The sequence below is a fragment of the Macrobrachium rosenbergii genome, chromosome 7, assembly GCF_040412425.1.
Source record: "Macrobrachium rosenbergii isolate ZJJX-2024 chromosome 7, ASM4041242v1, whole genome shotgun sequence".
NCBI classification, from domain to species: Eukaryota; Metazoa; Arthropoda; class Malacostraca; order Decapoda; family Palaemonidae; genus Macrobrachium; species Macrobrachium rosenbergii.
Window position 1 is genome coordinate 20289008 of NC_089747.1, and position 25993 is coordinate 20315000.

Consider the following 25993-nt stretch of genomic DNA (forward strand, 5'->3'; position numbering starts at 1 on the left):
GGCTAAGCAAGACTGTGCAAGAGGCAATTCGGGAGAAAAGTGAGAGAGAGAGAGAGAGAGAGAGAGAGAGAGAGAGAGAGAGAGAGAGAGAGAGAGAGAGAGAGAGAATATCTTGGCACCGCAGTCTCTTCAAGTTGCCGAGAAAGATATCCATCCTCTGTCGGCAACTCGGCTCTATAATCTCGATAATTTATAACCAGCATCATTGAAATGATCACTCTCACAACTCAAGAATTTAAATATTCATTCACATCTGGATACTAGGAAAGGAAAATACTCTAACATATGAATACGGAGTCGAGCATAAGTTCTATAAGGTTACGTAAACAGCAAGCAACATCTAATCACTCTTTTGTTTATATATATATATATATATATATATATATATATATATATATATATATATATATATATATATCATATTAATACTGTTCTATCAACCCTGTACGTTAAACCATGTCTACATTTAAATGCTGCATAGTCCGACAATCGCACCAATTGAGGTTTCTCTCTCTCTCTCTCTCTCTCTCTCTCTCTCTCTCTCTCTCTCTCTCTCTCCAAAAACTGATAGAAAACGGAGAAGTTATCAGAGAGAGGGAAGGCCTGAGAATTATCAGCCTGAACGGCTCTTTTGATTTCCTCGCGGCAGATCAACTTCGCCCAACAACTCGTTAAATAACTCGCTCTTGTTTCCGACGACAAGAGTTCGTAGCCGCGGGAAAGGATTATCGGATGTCTATCGGGGCGTATCGCCAGTTATCGGGGACGCTTTGACCGATGGGGAGGAAAGGATGAACTCTGGGGAGACAAAGCCAGCTTGGGGAGAGAGGGGAAGGTGAAAAGGGTTTTGATAAACTCGAGGGCGCTATTTCAGAGTAACATCCTTTTGTTTGGACTCGGTTTTAGGAGAAATGCTGCGCTGCGCTGGGGAACTGCCATTCGCTCGCTTCTTCTCTCATTCTAAGAGGCACAGAGAGAGAGAGAGAGAGAGAGAGAGAGAGAGCGTAACAGCAAAATACATGAACTGAATGAAAAGATTTTCTATTAAAGAAATAAAATAGTAAAGCACTTCGGGTCAAGTCAAGCCATTTTAACAGAATACCTCCAAGCAAAATTTATGAAAAAGTTAAGAAAAAAATTACACATGTAAAGTTGGAAAACCGCACTGCTATCTTATACATGAAAAAACTTATCAGCAACCTATTACTGACTGGTTATTTATCCACCCTGAAATACACTACATATACAAGCATTACTCGGCAATCATACCTCATCAATAAAATGCTACCATCACAAAATTCCTGCGTCGTAAATGAAATGATTATCTAGACTATCATCACAAAAAAGTAAAGTGGATCACGACAGGCTAACGAATAAATTACGAAACGGGAGGGAATTAGGCCCGACAATTCCCCAGATCATTTGCACAGCGCCACAAATGCAGAGAGAGAGAGAGAGAGAGAGAGAGAGAGAGAGAGAGAGAGAGAGAGAGAGAGAGCGTGTGTGGGTGTGTTTGTGTATCAGAAGAACAAGCTAACTTTAGAAACCACTCACACATTGATCCAGAGGCAGCTGTTACCGACACCCTTAATATGCTAAACAGCTTATGTCTCAGGTCATTCCGTACCCACGCAACCCCGTGCCCCAGCTGACGATATCGTGATATTGCAGAACAAAAGCCGATGACGACTTGGCGTCACTTCCAATCAGTTCCTCGGGAGCATTCGCCTCTGATTTGTTTCAAACTCTTAAAAATTTCACACATATACATGCAAACGCACGCATACATACATACATACATACACACATGTGTGTGTGTAAATATATATATATATATATATGAAAGATAAATGAACACTGTAAAGATATTTTTTCTTAATAAAAAGTGCTGTCCTTCATGAAAAATATCACTGGATCCATTTGCTTTAAGCAGCCGAAATCTACTGCTCTGGAGTACTGCGGCCGATAGCTTGCTCATTTTACAAAAGATGAATAACATTTTGAGCAGTCTAAACTTCAAATTCTAACATAGAAAAAGAGTCATTTGCCGGCTTTGTTTTTGAGTATAAGAAGTACTTGCATACGCACAAATACAAACACAACTAGTAACTGTAGCCCCAAAAGTGGCTTTCCGAGCTAACCCGCCCCCACCCTTGCAAAAGAGCGCATGGCACCCAGCATGGGTATGCTAACACGTGCCTCCTGAATTAAACCAACAAGCATCATTACACAATGTTGATCAATTTACTGGCCCTTGCGCGCTCCTCACACGCAATGCTAACCGTCAGCTGGGTAAAATCAGTTTGCATTAAGCATTTTCAATCGAATTCGCATGTAGGAGTGTTTACACGCTCCGTTCTTGAGTGCAAACATGTGCATTGCATTGCATTGCATCCTACAATTTGTAAAACCTTGAATGCTCGAGAGTGGGTCACAAGGTTTCTAAATTTTTTTTCTGAGGAGTTTTAATGATTTGAAACATTCGAAGACGTAGTATAGACAGTCATGTTTAATCCATAAAAAATAGCTTATGAAAATCTTATTACAATGAGAAACGTAAAAATGTAAAGTAAAATACATAATCATATTTATACCCTCTCTCTCTCTCTCTCTCTCTCTCTCTCTCTCTCTCTCTCTCTCTCACACACACACACACACACACAAACACACACACACACACACACACACACACACACACACACACATATATATATATATATATATATATATATATATATATATATACATATATATACTGTATACATATATATATCGACTGCACTGAAGTAATAGAATAAACAGCTGAAATTCAGAATTTAAACAAATCGAAGTCCGCTCACCTTTCACTAAAGATCAAGTTTATATACTGTACATAATGAAAGCCTTGGTGAAAAACAAAAGGTGAGGGGAATTTATACTGTATATTTTGTACGAAAAGTCAGAAAAATAAAACTACATCATAGATCTCACATTCATTTTAACGAAAAATCTCTTCTCTTTCACTCATCCTGTCAATTAACTTCATTATCGTCTTAATGTTCAGCATCTAATTTCTAAGGATCCACGCTGTGTTGTCTATAATTCTTAAACATAAAAAGTAAGACGGCAATGATTGTGAAGAAACTTGAAACATTAAAACATGACACACAGTACCTGGGTCCTATAACTCACAGAGAGTAAAATATCAAGTTCTGATATAGTTTATTAACCCAGTATTAACCTTTACCCCAAGCACCACCTGGCAGTAGCCTAAATATTCATCAGCATCCCATCACACGTCTTTTACCTTTAGACACCACCCACGAAAGGAAAGCAAAAGGTAAGCCAGTTCATCATCACATAAGCTTGTTGTCTTGCGAGAGAGAGAGAGAGAGAGAGAGAGAGAGAGAGAGAGAGAGAGAGAGAGAGTTGAGGGGGGATAGGTGGCTGGGTTAAGAGGAAAGGGGTTAAGGGGTCCACAGTAGCGGGGTCGTAGCCCAGAGCACCTGACGCTAAGAATGAAAGCTAACGAGACAGGAGTTTGACGCGGCAGGTGAGTTATGGCAGGTGTGTGCGATGGGCCGTGGAGGGAGGTGGTCTTCTGATACTGTTATATTGATCACCTCTATATATATATATATATATATATATATATATATATATATATATATATATACATACATACATACATACATACATACATACATACATACATACATATACATATATATCTAGCTCACTTCGGGATCGAACCCCAGCTCGCGTGTGTGTGTTTGTGTGTGTGTGGAATTCGAGAAAAAGACAGTGCTTCATCAATACATTGAATATCAACCATCACAGAATAAAGGTCTCCTAAAATATATGATGGCCATTACGGAAGTCATCGCTAATAAATATGTGGCGATATAAAAAGGGCCACCATAAGGAATCTATATCACGGGGCGGCGCTGCTTTAATGAGAGCTAGAAAAAGCGAGAGAGCGAGATCGAAAAAGTCTCGAGGTTCCTCTCCCTCTACGTATGGAGGCCGGGACTTTTGCCCCGTATGAATAAACCTCTTTGATATTTGCCGTGACGGACTTACATTATATTATTCTTGTCTTCCCTTCAAGTGATCTAGACGGAGCAGACTTTGATCAGCTTCATGAACACTCTCTCGGAAGGACGATTTGTTGGCAGTAAAGATGTAGGCAAGCTCTCTCTCTCTCTCTCTCTCTCTCTCTCTCTCTCTCTCTCTCTCTCTCTCTCTCTCTCTATGATAGATTTCTTGGCAAATTCTAAAATACACTCATTGTTCCCAAATGCAGTCGAAATGAATAAGGAGGATTGGGAGTGGTAGAGAGCTATCAGTAAAAGACAGAATTTATTTTACCTATTAAGTAAAGCTTGAATTACAGCGTCATCATAAATTTAGTTAGCATGGTTAAAGAAAGTAAGAAAATTTTGATTATCAAACCTTTAAAAAAATCTTGGCTTTATCACTTTCTATAATAAGATTAGGGGTCGTAAAAAATCTTCGCCAAATTATAAAACTGAATTTTAGAAACCTCGTAAACGGAATCCACGAGAGCCTTCAATACCAGAACAAAGGAAATTCAAACGAACGACTTTCTTTGAGAACGCTTGGGGAAAGGGTATCCAAAAAGACAAAGCCATTATGTGTAAGCGCCGAGGGCGAACATTCGAATAACAAATATCCCCCTTTCGAAGATTTACAAGCATTAAGAAGATCGCGTCATTGTCTGGGAGTATTTACAAGTGCCAGAGATATATACTTGACGGTTTAATGTTGTTTCGGATGCCAATATTCAGACAAATTGGCGGCTAGGGGGATAGTACCACTACCCAGGTACTACCCTACAACGCCAAGGTAGTGCCGCAACCCTACCACATCTGGGAGGGAAAGTATTAAAAAAAAAAAACTTGAAAACTGAACATCAGGAAAACAGCAAAGAGCTAAAAAACAAGTTAATAATCTAATCTAATTCGGAGTGAATCGATAAATACAAATATTTTTATTCAAAAACGAGTATGCGATGTGTGCTCGCATATAATGTATACCTGTGAGTGCTCATCGCTCAAATGCAAAGAAAGAACAATTTAAGATCACAGAAGATCTTCCACACATACGAATAAAATATGTACATAATAAATAAAAGTGCAAAACATGGACGCTGAATCCTGAAGTATTTCAATTCACATACGAATAAACACACCGAAATTTTATTGGCGGGTGTCGCTTTCCTGGAAGAAAAATGACAAGACGCTTTATCAGAATGACCATGGCAATGATTCAATCGGGATGAAAAGCGAGGATTCCATCCGGATCCAAAAAAAAAAAAAAAAGGCGAAACAACAAAGGATAACCCAACGAAAGCCTTCCTAAACTGCCATCCGGAAAATTTAAGTTGAGGAGGTTCATATCAATTAAGGCTTATATACTGGGGCGTGTGATGCCCCCAGATGCCCTATTATAAGCCCCTCCTGGGGCATGCTGGTAGACTGACTCTTCCCCTTCTCTCTCTCTCTCTCTCTCTCTCTCTCTCTCTCTCTCTCTCTCTCTCTCTCAGTAGTCTGCCTACCCACGTGCTCTGCTTCGACACCTAAATCGGTATGTAACTGTGTTCTACCAGTTCTCCCGTGAGTCATATCTTAAATGCGATGACATATCATTGTCTGGTGGAGTTGCCTTGGTTGTTCTGCTGATGCTGCAGTCCACTTCCAATTCATCTCGCTGCCCACAGATCTTTGGTCGTCCTCCGCATTACTTTATTTTTCGCAGCTCCATAAGAAATGATGTTTATAACTATGATTTTCAGACAACCGGTGGCGCACTTAACTTCTTCATAGCGCACTGAAAATGTTCATTTGCTGTGCATGCTGTCAAATTTACTTGTTGCCTTTGTGGCAATAAAGTTTTATGTATCTAATTTGTAAACATGGATATGTGCTCCCCAGGCTGCTGTTATCCTTGAAATCTAACGAAAGATGACTCACCAACTAAACACGTACCGAGCTTCCCTCGTAATCCGCGAGAGAAATCCGGCGACGCCATTAAATGTTACCAACAAATAATGAACTATGACAATGACTCTTAAATAACAAAAATGGTTATTCGCACCTCATTTTCATGATGTGCGGTAATTGTGCTGAAAAGAGCACGGGGTGGATGCGAAAACTCGCGGATGTCTATGACGTGTTGCCAGAAAGCGACAGTACCCTATCATCAATAACAACATCCCCCACCCTACAAAAAAAAAAAAAAAAAAAGTAAAATCTTCCTCTGATACATCATATTGGTGGAGCGTAATTTAAAAATTCATTTGCAAAATCACGGCAACATTAAAGTGTATATCCAGTAAGCATCTCATGCCTTATTCATCAACGTTTAGCGGGATACTTATATAAGTAACTTTACTAATTTCAGACCAAATGATCCCCCCTTAAATTAAACTAATCCACATCAACCATGAAACGAAGCCTCATAAAAAGGAGGTGGCGGGAAGAAGAGGGGAGGAGGGAAGAGGAGAAGGGTGGAAGAAGGGGAGGGGAAGGAAGACGGCAATGTAACGACTAACGAAGTCTTGCCAACAAGTAAACAGTGCGCTGGTAAGGGCAATGAGGAACGTTGTGCCTTCTGGCCTTTCCCCTCTTAACTGAAGGCTTGTTACCCTCATCTACAGTATGCCAACACAAAACCACCTCCTTTCCTCGTTCCTCCCTCTAGGAGGAGGAGGAGGAGGAGGAGGAGGAGACGAAGCAAACCCTTCCCGTCACAACGCCACAATTAACGACAAATCTGGAGCATTTCAATGTGTTTTGGCGCATTCTACTCGCGGTTGTCGCTGCATTTACAGACGTCATGATTCCGTTGTACAACTCTTTCAGCGGTCCGTGATGTGTATATCTCGGGGAGGAGGTTCCCATATAGACGGTCCTCACTTCCAAACCCTCAAAATCTCAAACATTCACCCCTACATCATTCTCTATACCTTTAAGACAAGAGCCTGGAGACGTCCTTCACGTGGAAGATATGCAGTGGCTGAAGGCGGGGTGTTTGTTTTGTTTTTTACTTTTTTTTTTTTTTTATTTTGCGAGAGCTGCACTTCGCAAGGTATAAAATAAGAGTGGTGCACCATTACCCGTGACTTACTCGATGCAAAATATAGATTAGCAAATAGCTTGCACAACCAGATGCTCTTGGCAAATGCCGCCACGGGGAGAAAATGTCTAAAAGAACAAAGGGTCTGTATGACTAGCGTATGTAGATCTTAATGGCAGAAAAAAGAAGACGGAGTGGAAACCTTAACCGTATAGAAAGGAAAGCAAGGAAGGGGTATCAAATTCATGGCTTCATAATCATCGTCATTATGATCACAGACAACATCATCCTCTATGTTTCCTGCGTCAATTTCATCATTTTTCTTTTGACTCTTTTAGAGATGATCTATAATATTAAATTTCTAATTTGCATAATACAAGCTACAACCACTCACGACATGTTATTTAATCTTATTACTTATGTAATTAAGAAATGACATGTCTTTGTTCTTTGATAAACTTTTAATCATAGACATATTCATGAGATCTTTGCATTAACTTCAAATTACAAGCATATTCATGTAACAACTAAGAACAACAAAGCATCTCGGCTAAACTTTATCTAAAACAATACCTCAAGAAAAAAAAAATAATGCCAGTGATAGAGAGAAATCTAAAAGAAGGGGAATGCGGGAGGGTGGTAGGAAAGGGGAGTGAGGGAGGGGAGAGGGGAAGAGGACGAGGAAAAGAAGAGAGGGAAAAAGTAGGAGCAGAAGGAATTATTCTCCATTGTTGGATATTTATTGTGGTCGTTTCAATCAGTCGAGATCATTAAGGAGGGAATTTACAAGTCTCATCACGTGACATTCCTCCTCGGGTTTTGGGGCGAAAATTCCTCTTAAATGCCGGAGGCTTGACGCTCTGTCTCTTGAAGTTATTATCCGTGAACCTCCCCCGAAATCTCGGGGTCGTTTTTACCTTGGGATGTGCTCCTGTCACTGCTTAGACCTCCAATAGCATTCGTTTTAATTAGAAGACCAACTCTTATTGCGTACCAGGTGTTATTTCAACCAATATAGGGAAATAAATCTCGACAGGATATTTGTGCCACTTTTTGAGCAAGTGCTGAATGGTAAATTTAGCGCGCGGGGACGAAATATTTTAAATATATATATATATATATATATATATATATATATATATATATATATATATATATATATATATATATATATATTTCTTTTGTAGTAAAAAAAATCATACAAGAAATGTTCAAACGTGAAAAACAAGTGTAAACACTCACTGTAAATCTCTTTTAGCTTCTTCCAGACTGGAATGTTCCAGTTTCGACTCGAGGCGCTGGATGAGTCTGTTCTTCTGTTCTAACTGTTCTTCCATGGCATGGACCTGTGCTGCAGTGGCTTCTTTCACGCCCGACAGAGCCGCCTGCAGCCTAGAGATGTCTTCGACTAATTTCGACACCTGTAAAGGGAAGAAGATCAATTGTTAGCTTCTTTGGGAAGGTTGTCTAGACGCTAAGAATGAAACACAAAGGCAGAGACAGACTCTAAAAGTGCACCAGGGAGTGACAAGTGCTTTCGAATACCAAATGAGATGCAAAAAACACTGGAGCAACATGAGCTATATACAAAAAAAACAGAACTCCGATTACAGTATTCAGTACGATATAAGTATTTTCTAGTACTTAAAATATAAAATTAACTCTATTAATAATAAATATATACACATATGTACGTGTAATACCTTCAAAAAGTTTATTACATAAATGTGCATGCACATAATTTCCTATGCAGCTAAAAAGAGACATAATCGTCGCGAAATCCAGAAATATATTTTCTTTTTCCTTTCACGAAAGAAATATGCCATCGCTCACCAGCGCACTAATGGCATGATCTCTATTTGTTTATGTTCACGAATGGCTTTGTTAATTACACTGATGATGACGGATGGAGCCGAAAGACTTATTTGCTCATAGGCGATGAATCTTGAAATGCTCCTCTGACGGGGCGATGCATTTGCCCATTCTTTTTAAAAGTCACTGCATAATATCTATTAACATTTCTCAGCCGATTGCTGTGTTCATAACTGTCTGGTTGAATGGGCGGGTTAGTCAACTGAGAATTGTAAAAACTTTTGGGTCATTAGGAAAACTGAAAGTTATGTATGTTCAAAATCATTCATGAATATAATCGTTTGTGTGCGCGTGCATTTGTCTATGAATGCAAATATGCGAGCAAAACATGTTTTAAGCTAACCTCTCTCTCTCTCTCTCTCTCTCTCTCTCTCTCTCTCTCTCTCTCTCTCTCTCTCTCTCTCTCTCTCTCTTGGTTTGTCGTTGTTTCGCAGCTCTTAAAATCTTCTACTGTTTCTTCTTCTTCTTTCCTCCCAAAAGTCTTCAGGTCTCATATTCCTATATCACTCACTTTGTCCCATTCCTCACACCGGTGGTAATGAAGCCTAAGAAATATTAGCTTTAATTTCTTGGCAACTTCTCCTCCTCCTTTTCCTCCTATACCATTATCCATTTCTGCTCTTCCCACCCCCTTCCCCCTACTTCACCCACCATCTCCAACCCCCCAATATATCTCCCGCCCCTCCATCCCGTCCCCATCCCGAAACAGTTGGCAATACACAGGGCTCAGTTCATCATTAAGACAAAAGACTTGATCTCCGTGATTGTGACAGTTATAGTCTGGCCCGTCCGCGACACACCCAAGCCAAATGTTCTGCTGAATATTCAGAGACATCAAAACCCATTCCCTCACAACCCCTACGCTCTTTGAAAACCTACCTCCCGCTAACCTCGCCCCTCCCCCTTTTCCCAACACAAGACTTCTTCCCCTCAAAACCCTTACACTGTTACAACATACCCGATACAAAAAACCGGCGATTACAAGGCTTTAAAATTCCCTCAACAGCTCACCTACGAAAACCCATTCTTCACTAAGCTTATGCAAGTCCGCCACATCCCACTGTAGGATTCTCACACACGATGACAATACCACACATATCAACTCCTCTTGCACCTTACAACCTTACCTATGGAGCATTTTTCAGAAAAAAAAAAGATATGCACAAACTCACGCAAACATGAAAGTGCAGTATGTATGTAGTAGGCGGGCAAGTTTATTTAAAATCTTGAGTATAAAACAACAGCCCTGTTCCAAATAGTAATATACAAATCAAAACTTTTTTATTTCAAGTTGCGTGCAAACAATGTTTCAAATGATTCATGTATTTAAGAAACGATTATAGTTCGAGTGATACATGTAGCTTGCACTAAAACGCAGAAATTATCATTTGAAAACAAAGAACGGAAAATTGCGACAGATTCCCTCTTGTTCTATCTAATAATTCAATGAGAGAGAGAGAGAGAGAGAGAGAGAGAGAGAGAGAGAGAGAGAGAGAGAGAGAGAGAGAGAGAGAGAGAGAAGAGAAAGCATACCAGACAGAACTCTTTTTAATAGTTATGTTCAATCCAAACGATTCATCAAAATTAAAAGAAGAAGAACATATCACAAACTGCAATTATCAAGGATTTATTATTAGTCATGGACGGTTCTGCCACTGCTGTTACCAGTGTTAACAAAAAAAGGGTTATGGATGTATAGCTAGTAATTACTTTCTCACTTATTCCCTACTCGATATTGGCCTCTTTCTTCTCCTTTCACTTCCCTGACATTTATCCATATAATTCTCATCAGAGATTTTGTAGCCGCTCTCTGCATACGTCAATTCATTCCTTAAGCAGTTCTACAATGCACAGGGTTTCCACTGTTCATGTCACATTTACCTCCGATATTCTTCCAACCCCTCTATATTCATATCATCAAGGCGTTTCGTGCTCTCTCTCTCTCTCTCTCTCTCTCTCTCTCTCTCTCTCTCTCTCTCTCTCTCTCAATTCGAACAACAAACGCTAGAAGGTTATCGGTGCCAAAACATGACTCCGACTCTAGCATCGATTATGACAAGCTTATCAATGCTGAACTCCACCTGCCCCATTCATTAATGCTTACAGTCCCTAAGGAATGTGTGGTATTGTGGTCCTTATCGCCGCATGCCCTCTGAGAAACGCTAATGAATACCCATGCCTAAGGGATGGAGTGAGCAGAGGGGCCATAAATGTACCATTTCAGCATTTCATAAGAAAAGGAACCGTTCGTTCTTGTGCCCCATACCGCATGCCCATAGGTAACAAAAAAATAAATGCTGCCGTTGAGGCATGACGTCAGCCGTGCGGTAGAAGAATCGGTAGGCCATGTTAGTATGAAATGTGAAGCTCTAATTAATACTACTGTCTGTAATTGTCGCCTCACAATGTTTTCTTCGGCACTATAATGTAAAACTGTATTAACTAAGAGAACGAAAGAGATGCAGAAGCAGCAAATAGGAATAATAAGTTCTATGAAGTGACACACAGATAAAGAGGTGATTGATAGTAAACGATGATGGATGGAACGAGAGAGGGTCTGGCAAGAGGGGAAAAGCAGGAGAAAAGTAAGGTTGTGCCGCGAAGTGGGGTGGGGGTGACACCCAGGGCAAGGGGGGGATGGGGGAAAGGGGGATGAGAATACGTTGATGTAGTAATTAAAAGCATAAGTCACTATCATCACAGAGTAGAAGTTTTTCTGCAATTTTTTTTTTTTGTCACTGGCGTCTCTGCGATCCTTAGTCTCCGTTTTCTATATCGGTCAGAGAAGGGTAAACTGCGGGCGATAACCGCCTTGCATTCATTGAGTGCGCTATCACGGTAGTAACATGCTTATATGGCACGTATTTGATTAAATAACCATGTCCTCAGAAGACAAGGGAATCCACTAAGTCGGCAGTGATTTTTATGGAAAAAAAAAGTGCGATTGTAGAAAGCTGACTCGCAGAATAATCCGCAACCTAATAAAAAAGTGTTGAGCATATTTTAATTTTCGAAACGGGACTACAGCAAAGGAATATCAAATAATTATAATACCTAGATAGTAACATATTTGATGCATTACATAATTTAACAGATTAAAATAGAAGTCATAAACCCAAATACTTTCAGAACAATATTGCATCGTTATTAATGTGTTTGTTTAAGAACATTCAACACCACTCAGTTAAGCGGATGAAGAGTGCCCATATCCAACTGACAAATGCACAAACTAATTAAATTCATAATTAACCTCCCACAGCTAGATAAGAAATCAAACTGTAAGAGCATGAGCAATGAAGGCTTGTGTACCGAAAGCTCATCAAGGCTCCTCCACTTCTTAGAAATGTAAAAACATATTCATATGACGACCAAGACATCGAGCCGTTCTTTTTCTTTATGTTTTCTACGTTACATTCGTCAACGTAATAACAATCTTTTCCCAAGAAATATATTTACTGATTCCACTCCTAACATCCTTTTTTCAGCATGGGCATCATTATTTCAGTGCCAATGCAATTATATTGTCTTTGTTATTACCCAAGTTGAATTCATCCCGATCATCATCATTTGTACGGTAATGACCATTGCCATCACCATTCATGCTATTATTACTATTATTAAAATTACACCAATGAGTTCACCAAAAACTAAGCTAAAAAAATTCCTAATGATACCATCAACAAAGAAGGGGAAAAAAAAAACTCACGGATGAATTCATTACAGAAATCATGCTTGAATGCCCAAGTAGCGAGCCTCGACAATAACTCTTACGTACTGATAATGAATCTGGAGCTAATAATAACAGCAAGCGTATAATGACGGCATTACGAAGCGCACCGTAAGTAATAGCAGCATTAGCAATAAAGAGAGTGCAATATTTATCAGTAAGAGTAACTACGATAACGCCATGCATTAATAAGGCATTCTAGCGTGACGATCCGCCATCAGCGACGACGAGAAACAAAGTCCCCCTTGGCCGAAGTTAATTCGGCCGGGCCGATAAAAAGATGATGTATATTTCGCACTTGGCAACCTCTCTTCGGACATCAAAGACCGAGATAGATCCCGTCCCCTCCCCAAAACCCCTATCCTACACAAGGGACAGACAGACACACACACACAGAAACACACACAAATACTGTACCTACAACTCGTCGAGAAAATTGGGCAATTGCTGAATCATCAAGAAACCAGTACTAAATTAGGACGATTTTCTGCACTGTCTAGAAAACTACATAGACACGTATCGATAATTGACGTTATGGCTGCTCAACATTTATGATCTGGACGACATCACGCGACCTAAAACAATAGACAAAAATATTCAAATTTCCCGTTATTGGACGTAGATGATTGAATGATTGGACGATTGATTCTGCTCGCATGTGCAAGAAAACAAGACAGGCAATTACTCGAGCTCACGAATCAGTCAGTGAGCGTGCACATGCTAGTTACTGGTACATATGTTAAAAAGAAATACACATCAAAATGCGACGATCCAAAGTCACAGCAAAAACTGACGTCCTCAAAGACGAGGAAAGGCAGGCGACAAAGGAAAAGGATATACAGATATGTATGCATCCTCCGTCCACAAAAACAAGGTCAAAGAAGCACAAAACGTCTCCTGTGGCGTCCAATAACAAACAAAAGCCAGCGGTCCCTTTGCGTTAAATGGATCTATGTTAGTACACGGCGGTTTTATGAATTCACCAATGCTATTCCAGCGAGTATAGATGGCTGGTCCATTTGTTATAGATCGCGCGGGACACAGCGGACGCCTCCTGCATCGACCTTTTCAAAAACGAAAATTTCCACCGCCGGTATTCCATTAGCGGGTATATCCTCGGGGCATGTATAGATGTGCACTGAGTGCACGTACCAACAACGTCCGTTTCAATTCGCGCAGGAAAATAGGGTACAGCGTATGGCGCAAAAATGATAAAGATCCGGCGTATTTGGTATACCGGGCTGCGACTTGTTTACTGAACAGGATGCATTCGAGAATTCTACGTTAGAATATTCATCGATGAGAAAAGGAGGTGGGGGAAGGGAGAGGGGGAAGAAGGAAGGGGAAGGGAGGGGGGAGGCCGATGGGAGATCGTCAGGTGTCTACCAATAATTCTAACTTGTTTAATCTGTTGTCGTTTGAACCTAGCATTCGCCTAATAGCCGAAGCATTTAAGTTCAATTCCACCGATATGTTAGACTAACGGCTTCGAATGATTATCGGGACCGTTTATTTATCAAGTCTAACACAGAGCACCACTTGAAACAACTACACTCACTGTGTAAATATGTGTGTGTGTGTGTGTAGGTGAGTGTGCCTCTGAGCGTATGAGTGTGTATACTGTATGAAAATGGCTCCCATGGGATATAATTATTTTCACGAGAGAGAGAGAGAGAGAGAGAGAGAGAGAGAGAGAGAGAGAGAGAGAGCTAAAAAGGGTATCGGGTTCCGATACGCAGGGACACAGATTGCAACATGCCCCGATGCACTCTAAATCTAAACAAGCACTTACACTTTCGCAAGTCTTAATATATACATCACTTAACTCTCGGTACTCAAGAATTACAATTCGCCAGTAGCCACCCCACAGCCAGTGGCTCCTAAATTATTCCTCATTACTACATCAAGAGAAAAAGCAACTAAATAAAAATCTAAAACCTTGTCTAAACACTGGATGCAGGGCTATAAAATTAGGTGCATCTACAACATATCGCTAAAAGCTAAAATTCTTAAAATAAATTACAGCTGATTGAGGCAAAAACACACATGCAACTAATATACAATCCTTTCATTTGGTATCTTCATTTTCCGTAACACAGTTATTTACTGGGGCGGTCTTCTCAAGAGGAGCAACAAGGATGAAATTCCTAATAAAGCAGATGGATAACGACCTTCATGTAATTATGACCCCAGGGTATAGTTGTTGAAACCCTCAGTTTTACCAAATCGACCAGAGAGAGAGAGAGAGAGAGAGAGAGAGAGAGAGAGAGAGAGAGAGAGAGAGAGAGAGAGAGAGAGAATGTATAATAAGCTGAAAGTCACATTTCCACCATACATTCATTAACTAATTTTTAACCTTTTTTTCCTGTATGCCCGTAATGTTCTCCTATGCCCGAAATTTAAAAATTTCTTGAATCGTCACAAGGTGAAAAAATGGTGACAGTTTTCAACCCGATGTCAGCCGAATATGAATAAGAATATATCGACAATGAGGATGAAAATTGGTTCATTTTTTCCTAATAGGTAAAAGTATCAACTATCTTCCAAAGAATTATAATCGACAGATAGTATCGGTACACCTGGAAGTTCCTTAACTCCCCCCTGCGTTGCCCGCGAGCCGAAAGAAATACATTTTTGAAGTTCTATCCTTCCACCTTTAGAGGTTCCTCCTGACTTTATTTTTAAAGAAAGAGCAAATCCGTTGAAACAACGTGGACCTGCATAAAATCTTCTAGCTTTAGAACGTTCTCACTCTTTTGTAATTTGTCCCACCACTGCACAGAGGGCTTAAGGGAAAGGAAAGGGGGAGGTTACATGCAATAAATTTTTTTCAAACCTGTCCTTATTTTTTTACATCATTGTTTAACTTTAGTGACTTGGCTAATTAATTTTCTTTCAATTCGCTTCAGTGTGTGTGCGTGTGTGTGTGTGTATGTGTTTGTGTGCGTGGGGAGAGAGAGAGAGAGAGAGAGAGAGAGAGAGAGAGAGAGAGAGAGAGAGTTCGTAGTGTATGTATATGTTAACATTAATGGAATACCTACATTACATTCAAGGTAACAAATTTGTAATGGGATTTTTAGACAAAATTACCTTCCGTAGGACAGTCGTATGCTATTATAATTCTTACTACAATAAGAGTCGTGGGAGAGAAATAAAGATTTCACTCATACTCGGATTAAAGAACGAGTCAGCGTGAAATGTGATTTTCACTTATAGTCGGAATCTGCAGAAATCCTAAAAATAAAAACTTTTTAATAAGTATTCAAAGTTGTTTCGCCACAAAACATTTTTGGCAGCAAAAATCACACTAAAAACTGACAGGAAAGGAATCTCTCTCTCTCTCTCTCTCTCCATCGTTTGCAATCTACAAAACCAGCGCTTCAGTTCTCCTCTTGAATACAGAATCCTCAAAACAAAATATGACAAGGCTTGACAATCCGGCTTTTGGGGTCCTGTATCCAATACGAGAAGCGCTTAATTGCAGAAAGTATTTACAAAAACCAATATCCCAGTTATAGAAAGTTACTTGGCGTGTTTAACGAATCGTGTGAGGCGATAACTAGCGCTTTGTTACTAGTTAGGGGCCAGGTGCGGTTTGGCGAAGGGCTCTCTCTCTCTCTCTCTCTCTCTCTCTCTCTCTCTCTCTCTCTCTCTCCTGCGAGTTGTTTAGCTATTGGTAGTCTACAGGGAATTGGCTCACAATTTCGACATTCACAAATACAATGGAATTTCCTCCCGACCCTTGCCACGAGTAAAGCATTTTCCTTAAAACATTTTTGGGTGAACCTTTTTTCCCACAGTCCTTACCTCGTTTTCCCTTTATTGGAATTCTTATGGTTTTGCAACATTCAATTTCTACGAGCGGCGGAAAGAGACGAAATAATAACGCCCAGAAAGACACGAAGTGTTTTGTTGTATGGAGACAAAAGCATCGTAATTGTTGGAAAAGGGTTCCGGGAGTCTCAGAATTCTATCTTCAGTTATGCCGGTTTGTAAAGGAAAGATAAATACGGATTCATCACATTCTGTTGCACATTCGACAGTCAAGAGCAAAGAAAAAAGAAAAAAAAAATGTATCAAAAGCCATGGCAAAAGAAAATGACCCTCCTAGTAACCGTAAATTTTTTGTCTGATAAAAAATACAAAGAGCGATTGATAATCTATGAGTAGCTATCTGAGGAGTAGATTCACCAATAGCAATATACCGAAGAGTTAATCTATCTCTCGATATTTGATTATCGACCGTTATCATAACATCAGAAGAAATAAAAGAGGGGGTTCTGGGGCGCATAATTTTACTATGACAACGTTGAGTAATCACGAAGCTACATCAATAATCACAGCATAATTGATGCCTCCTCTTCTGGCTAAAGTCGTTGCTTCCGATAAATCATTATGAGGTCCATCGCACTGACGAAGGTGTGAGAGTGCTTTTTGCCTTCTCCACGCGGTACTTCTCGCTCTTCTGATCTTCATCTCGCCTCTTGTATTCATTTCTTTTGCGTCGATTTTCATTCTTGCTCTTACTCTTCCCCTGCCTCCTCCTACCCCTCCTCCTCTTCCTCTTCCTCATGCATCGCCCCGATAAAAATTCAAGTGGCGGAGACGCAATCATGTTCGATCATAACTTAAAAGACTGATATCGGTGATCTATCTCATTACATTTTACAAAAGGTATCCTCCATCCTTCCCCTTCTCCGCCTCTGTCAAAATCACAGAGAATGGAACAATGAGAGGGGCGAAGTAGGAGAGATCTGATCCATTCTTAGCTAACCCAATCACTTCTAGAGAAATATTTTAGCCAGTTTTTTTTTTTATCAAAATAAGTAAAATAAGCCTTTCTTCACATGTGCGTGTAAAGAAGGGCAATCTCATTTGACTGTGCACAGACAGTTCATATCTCAGCAAGAAGGAAAACAGTCTGTGAAATTTTTGTATCTGAGAAGAAGAAAAGCCAAGAGAAAAGAAACTTTCGCATCTCTGGAAGAAGGAAAGCCCGAAAAAATCTCTCTCCATCACTCAGCAAAATTGCATATAAAACTTCTTGTTCTGGGAAAGAGGCATCCCAATAGTAAGGAAAATTTGTCCCTGGGAGAGAGAAAATCTGAAAACTACTGTCCATATAAAGAAAAGAGAATAAAGAAATCCCAGTATTTGGAGAAAAAGAAAAAACGACAAAGAAAAAAAAACTCAAGCTAAAGGTGACATGGAGTATCATAAACCTAAGAGGTCCCCAGGTAAAGATAATCGATGTCCGAAGACTTCTTTATCAATGGCTCTCCCATGTCGATATCAATTAAAATTCAATACGTGCTGCTTCTTCTACTTGTCATTTTTTTTATTTAATACCACCAAGTGAGAAGTATTGATGTCACCCGTCGAAGAACGTCCTCTTTTTTTATTATCTGTAAAACATCAAACTTATCGGATAACAAAGCGAAGGAGGAACAAATCTCTTTCAAAGAACGGACAACAATTCCGCATTCCATAAAGTTTAAAAGTTAATCGCACCGTAGCTGCGAAAAGGGTAAAGAAATATGCAGAGATATTGGGTGCTATTGTCACTAATAGTGGTCTCTTTATATGAATAGCCGAGTTATCCATGATGATGAATTACAGTATGTGTAAAGGATCCATGAATTACCGGATGTGTAAAGAATCCGTGGGAGGAGCAGAAGGCTATTTTGTACCCAAAGTTTTCTACTTTATATAAATGCGGAGAACGATAAAATCGAATAATATTCATTACGGGGAACATCACGATGCGTATAAAAAAGAAGCCTTTATTTGTCTTTGTCAAAATTCTATTGATACAGTAAATGTGTGACAATTAAATTCAGAGCAAATAATTGTTATCGATTAAGCACCTCTATCAATCGCTTAATTAGTCTCATTGACTAATTACATTCACGCTGGTCTGATGCACTTCATTAGGGCACGGTTTAAAAAACAGAATCCGAAACAAGAGCATAAACAAACGAACAAAAACAAGAGCCGTAAATACATTCGGCATAATCGCCAGACTGGAAAAAAAAGGCGAAAGAGAGCAAAAAAGAACAACGACTATTGTCCCTTAATTCCCAACTATTAGAAATATTTTCGAATCATTAAATTCCCAGCACCCCCAAAAACAATTCCTACCCAACAAATATTATTGTTTTATCTTAACGAACATGTATATATTTTGTCCCGAGTATCAATATACCATCCACACTTTTTTTTTTCGCTACTCCCGCAGGCTTCACTTCGACTAACAAATCGGCACCAGCGGAAATGCACCATCGGTTCCATTAATTAAAAGCCGAACAGGGAATGAAATGGAATGGACCGGAATGGGATGGAATGAACAGGAACAGTGAGCGAACTGAGCGGTTACGCTGTTATTTGTGGCAAGTCATCCGTGGGTTAGCCCTCCTCTCTCTCTCTCTCTCTCTCTCTCTCTCTCTCTCTCTCTCTCTCTCTCTCTCTCTCTCTCTCTCATAAACTGTGCACACAATACAATTTTACGTTCTCCGAAACTCTAACATTTCGCTTGTATCATATAGATATTTAAGTGTAAGAGTATTTGTACATAAGATAGGCTGTACATACACACACACATATATTTATATAAATGTATGTATGTATGCATGTATATATATACTACAAACTTCCTTAACATGAATTTTCAAACACGATTAACACCAGACACTTCATTACAAGACACAAAAGAGGTGAAATCCATCATTACTAAGAAATCAATAACTTCAACAAGGAATTAGGGGAAAAGAAAATAATTAAGTGAAATCTCCTTCACTTTCGATTAATCACAAACGTGTTTGATTATTCCATCTCCTAGAAACCCCCCGAAACGAATCAAAAGACTCCAGAAAATCACCAGAAAAAATATATATTATCCCGAGCAATCAAACCCTACACATAAGCAAAAAATAAAATAAATTAATAAAAAATAAAAGAGAGAAAGAGAGAGAGAAAGAGGGTGTGGGAGAGAGGGAAAGGCGAGAGAGAGAGAGAGAGAGAGAGAGAGAGAGAGAGAGAGAGAGAACTTCGAGCAGCACTCGAGTCCTCGATCAAAATTCCCCAAAGGCGGCTGTTATGCAAATGATTTATCACGAAAAGGAACTACAGGCACTCTTGATCTCTCCTTGATTTTTCTCTTAATTGCTTCGGTTGAATGTCTTCCTTTCAAACCCTCTTAGGATTGCGCACATTCAGGGGAAAAAATCAAATAAAATCGTCAACGACTCACTTCGTCTTGAAACGGTTCGGAAAACCCCGATAACTGGGAGACCACATAATCGCCCCTCAATGTCTTCGACCTCGATGCTGCCGGTGGGAAACTTTGCAAGATCATCCGCTTGTTATCCTCCTTCGGCGGGAGATAAGCTCCGTCTTGAGGACTGTATCGTCCCTTCTGTTTGTAAGAAAGAGGGCCCCCGGAGGACCTTTGAGCGATCGGGTAAGGGGAGAGTGAGTGAGAGCGAGCCAGAGAGAGGGAAGCTAAAGGAGGGGAAACCTGTTTTAAAAGTTAAGGTCTCATTTATAGCTCATCAAATCAAGGAGGTCCGTTGAAAGGTCATTTATTCGATAAAATCAACGCCTCTCAAAATTCAGCTGCCGATGATGAAAAATAAATCAGAGAAAAAAAATTGAAATGCCGTTGAAAAGATTTCTGAAAAGATGATGTGAGTAACTGGCTCCGAGATTTAATTAACCTTTAAATTGGTTTTTACTCACCAATCGTCATCGATAATGAATACCACATTATGTCCTGGACCCCAAAAATATTTATGGTCATGAAATTTAACATCGAAGTTGGAATAGGATAGAAAGGGGAAATATACATACTGTACATACACGCACACTCGAATTTGTATTGGCTAAGGGTAGATGTGTGTTTTAAACATAACATCGTTTGAATCGTTTGAAAGTCAGGTAGCTCGGCAGTTTGTTATGCAAACACACACAGCAACCCCCCTCTCTCTCTCTAGATTATTATTTTCTTTATTCTCTTTTTTCCTTCCTTCCTTCCTTCCTTTCTTTTCTTTCCCACAACCATCCGGAAGGTCCCTGTGTGGGAATCAATTAATAAAGCCAATTTATGAAATGCGCCTCTCAACATCTTCGAAATTTCTTGGTCAATTTAACGATAAAGAAGCTTCTGAAACGGTCCTCCAGGTCGCTCTTGAAGGCAGTCTTCGTGGGAACCAACTTCCAGTTCAAGGGTGGCCTATTGTCGTCCTCCCTAACTCTAGAGGGAGACCTCTTTAGGTCCTACTCCAGTCGAGGGTGGTCCATTGTAGACCCCTTATGTCAACCCCCAGAGCTCTGCATGGAACGCCCTAGGTGGCTCCCTGACCCCCCAGGAGCGTAGCCCCAACAAGAAAGTGGTACTGACGCTCATGTCTCGATCATTTGCATCAATGCCGCGTTTAAAGGGCGATTGTCATGCAAATTCCAACTTTCAAGGGAAAATGATTCACTACAGCATCAGTCATGTGACAAAATAAACATAAAACTTAGACAATGAAATAAAAAATAACTTCGGCCTTAAATTAAGAAAATCCAAAGTAAGACATCTGTAAATCCAAGATGAAAGAAATGCACAAATCAGTTTCGATATTTGTGAATTTACTGGAAATAAACAAATCAATAAACTCAACAAACCCACGGCAGAGAAAATATGAATTCATGTACCTTTCCGATTCTCTTTTTATTATACGCCCTTCCTCCTCTCAGCAAAGACCATAATTTCATAAGCAAATATGAAAGGTTCCATTGAAGGGTTTTGACACTTCTGAGTCCACCTAGCTCCCCCCTCCCCCCAACAAACCCCTTCCCCGTTCCTTTCCTGAACATTCTTGTGAAGCCATTATGCAGTGATTGGCCGAGGCCCTCAGAACCTCGAGAGGCCAATACCGTGGAGTGCTGGTCGCTGCAGTGAGCATACAAGTGCCTCCCTTAAGGTTCCTGGGAAAATTGGATGACGAAGAATTGATGGAATTTTAGGAGCAGATTGTCTAAAGGGGCAATTCTGTCTTCAACGACTAATACCTACCGAACACAACAGCCCTGCTGCCATCGGTTTGATGGTTTCATGCTGGAATTCTTTCTCGGAAACGATTATTCTGGGTCGTTCTTAATTACTTCTAAAGGCGCAATCCACTTCCCAAGCTGGCTTTATCTGTGACGCGTAAATGATGTGTCTACGAAATGCCTAATGGATGTTTTGCCTCCATGAAAGTAAAATATATAAAACTGCTAAGTTATGTAAAAAAAAATTTTTTTTTTCAAGTGTTGAATGAAAAACTTTGAAAACAGGCTTTGACGTTTTCTCTACGTAAAATTGAGTGGTAACATTTCTCGACAAGGAAGGGCACTATTTGAATCTTGTAAAAAAAATTAGACTGGCAGAAAAGTTAAGTATATCTTAGTTTAACCAGACCACTGAGCTGATTAACAGCTCTCCTAGGGCTGGCCGGAAGGATTAGATTTATTTTACGTGGCTAAGAACCAATTGGTTACCTAGCAACGGGACCTACAGCTTATTGTGGAATCCGAACCACATTATAACGAGAAATGAATTTCTATCCTTTGAAATCCAAAAGGTAAAGCCATTTTTTTCTCGAAGCAACATAAACGAATTTTATCGGCAACATTTGTTAATACTGTTAAAAATATAGATACATCAATAAAATTCCCAATAACAAAAGAGACGAAATAACGAAAACTATCGTATACATCGTTTCCAGAGAAATAAATTGAATGTTTGTAAGTTAGAGCGCAAACAATCCCACGTTTGGATATGAAATATATAAATAAAAAAATCGCAAAGAAATAAACCCTGCGAACAAGCCTTTCTCACATCAGTCCCACCAGCTAAAGCCTTTCACATTAACACCTAAGCAATTAAACAAGCGCTTAAACAAGCAACGCCGTTTTCGCTCTCTCTCCTTGCTATTGGAACTAGTAAATTAACCTAGTAAATTAACTTCTCCGATCCAGCCCAATAGCAGGGGATTTGTCAGTTGTCGGGACGCCGGTCGAACAGTATTACCAAAACGGCCCGTCGGGAAAACAACTCTCCTTCCCCTCCCCCCATTACTCCACTTCACTAGCGGGCACCCCATAGCATCCCCCCCCCCTCCTCCCAACAACAACCAAATACCTCCCCCGCCTCAATACCTACCGACTTTATTGAAGTATCATTGAGGTCCAAAAGGGAGGGAAAGGTGTAGCTCTAACAATGTTCTGGTATTCCTTTTGTCGAGATCAAGAGATAGACGGCAAATAAATAATAGCTTTCTTTCTGTTCCTTCCTTCTGCTTGTCACAAAGACATTCAAAACTATTTTTTCAGATTCGCTTCGAACGTTTTACTGAAGTGGATATTCTCAGTATTTCTAAAGGCATATCAACTATATAGAAAAACGTCAATACGATTAAAATAATACATCCATTATTATGCGGATATATATATATATATATATATATATATATATATATATATATATATATATATATATATATATATATATAGTACTGCCACTGACTGTTAATGGACGATGCTTTTAAAAAAAACGACAACATAAACAAAAGGTCCTTGAAGACACATGAAAACAGTAAATAACTTCTCCTGTTTTCGCTCTTCCCGTGCAAATCGTTGCCAGGATGCAATGACAAATGCAATTAAAGGTAAACCAACGAACAATAATCTAATAGTCCCACCAACAACCCTCTGCCCTTTTCATTGCTTTCATCTTTTCCCCTTAAGAGTAAAAGGAGAGATAAGGGAATGTTCAAGAATAAAGGAAAGAAAAAAAAAATTGGAATATGTATTTTACCAATGCATTCCAAAAATCAGTAGCAATTCTCATATCCCTCTATAGACCCCTTAAATTCTCTCTCTCTCTCTCTCTCTCTCTCTCTCTCTCTCTCTCTCTCTCTCTCTCTCTTCCAAAACGTTTATATTTTATAGTCACCATAATCTCGCTGATTGGCAGCAGACGTAGTTTTATTGACAAGTGTGTAATCGGAGGCATGCTATGCACGTCCCATCGGTCGCCCCTACCCCCTCCCTCCATGTCGTACGTGGGAGTCCGCAACAGCAGCTACACGCGGACGACTATTTGACCGCTTGACCCTCCGGGGGTGGGGGTAAGGGGAGTTTCTGTGTATTAGTTTAGACAGTGATAGATTTGGGCTGGAAACAGATGCGATGCGTTGTGAAATATTGGACGCGGGAATAAATATGCCTGATTGTCAAAATTACACGCACGAAGCAACGGCGCACCGCTAAACAACCGCCCAGTCGGCCCTCGGAATCGTTTTATGCGGCCCTCGCAATACGGTCGAGGGGCTTCTGCGTCCGAATGATGGGTGCAAGACTGGTTCGAGCTCCTTTCATTTCATTTAGGTTCAAGACTGCTTCCGTTTACTCCGATCTATTAGTTTAGTTTCCATTCATCATCGATGTACTGAATCCCGCGGTCAGTTAAATGTCGGTCCGTCGATTTCCCGTAGATTCTGTTTATGACCAGTCGAATAGTTTAATTTCCATTCAACATCGGTCGATTCGAGTTTCGTTCCTTTCTCACTGATTTGGTTAAAGATTATTATTAACCAGACCATTCCCATTACAATATAATTAAAGATTCGAAGCTAATCTAGCTGGTGCCTGAAGCATTCTATCTTATGGGGAATTCGGAGAAAACTTTATACACACATCTTTCCCGAAAGATAAAAACCACATATAAACAAGAAAAGAAGAAAGGGCATACCAAGACTCTAATGCTCGATTTCAACTGAAAAAATTTTGTTATCTTTCAAGTAGACATAGAATCTGATGCCTTGCATTCTTTTTCTTGTTTACGTTTTGATGACGTACACAAACCAAAGGGAACAATGCCGTAGCGCTCACGAATGGACAAGTGTATCCATTAATAACACTCTAAAGGGAAAGCAGTATCTCTTTTATTTGCTTTTCATGCAGCCGTACAATCTGCTCCCCCTGCAAATGAAGTGTTTTTTCTTCGTCTTGCCAGTCGATTTACAGCACCCAGACGCAACGGCAATCAAAGAGAAGAGCCGCCGTAGTCTCCCAGTACGTGAAGTCAGTCACTGAAATTGCAATGACATTTAAATAGGCTTTTATGGGACCCCGAAGCCGTCGCGTGACGTAATGTTTCATGGGGATTTTTTCCTTTTCTTTTGATGGGGTTGGGGGAGTGTTATAAGGGAGTGGTCGAAGAGATGTGGAGGGGGAGGGGTTGTTATGTGTCAGTGCGCCATAGTAGTCGTTGTCATATCAGGCTGACCGGTTCAGATGACGGTCTTGTAAGGTGACGCAGGACACAATTTACGGTCGTTTTACGTCGGATGATTTAGGGCTAAGGTGCATATCAGCCGATGAGCTATCTTTGTTTGTGTGTGTGTGTGTGTGTGTGTGTGTGTGTGTGCGCGTGTGCATATCAGCCTCATTTGTCATTTATAAACAAGGACTGTCAGCTCATTTAGTTTCGCTATACCTTTACTTTCTCAAAAGACTTTGAATATTAAGCGAGTATTCTCTTTACGAAAATAACCCCCAAAAAAATACTCATTTTAATACGAAGGTTCTCCAAATACCCACTGGAATACGTTGCATCATCATGATGCATTAATAGTAGGACACAATAAAAATTCGATTCAGGTGTTGCTGACCAATTAACGGGTTCAAATTTTATTTGCATTTATGTAATCGATAAAATCAATATAAAATTATAGTATGCGCAGCAGTAATTTTTAGGGATTAAATAACGAACCTAATCCCTGATCGAATATAATTACGTTAAGATGAAATTTCTCGTTACACAATATACCAAAATCGTCAGATCAAAAGATTCAAGTGCCCTTCTTACAAGTTAAATGTAGAGGATACCTGATGCTATTTTAGTATGATTTTCCACTTTTCCGTCAAGCGAAACGAAATTGGTGGAGGAAAAGTATACCTGAAGCTGTGAGGAGTAGTTGGTTTGGGGCGGGGGGCTATGGTTGAAATTGGTGAAATATCTACGAAAACTCAACCACTATATGCAACAGTTACAGGTGATCAATAAACAGGGCAATAACACGCAATAGGTAATTGACTTTTTTAATACCCATTCGCACACTTCGACTAGAAAACTACAAAGACACGGCGCACGCCACGCCATTGTACTCGTAAAAAAAGATAATTATAAAATCAATTGCTTTTAATTACTTTTGAAAAAACCAACGCATGAATGAAAAATCCTGAATCTAAATTCACGTTCTTTCTCAAGTGAACTGTAATATC

At 39.8% G+C, this 25993-nt stretch overlaps 1 protein-coding gene across 35 annotated transcripts in view; it reads right to left on the bottom strand.

Moving 5' to 3' along the window:
* LOC136840220 (homeobox protein cut-like) overlaps window positions 1-25993 on the bottom strand; it is a 518427-nt gene that overhangs the window by 188590 nt on the left and 303844 nt on the right. For all 35 annotated transcript variants that reach the window (XM_067106785.1, XM_067106793.1, XM_067106808.1 and 32 more), the window contains one exon: window positions 8323-8501. In XM_067106785.1, coding sequence (XP_066962886.1) covers window positions 8323-8501 — 179 coding nt within the window. The remainder of the gene's footprint in view (window positions 1-8322; window positions 8502-25993) is intronic.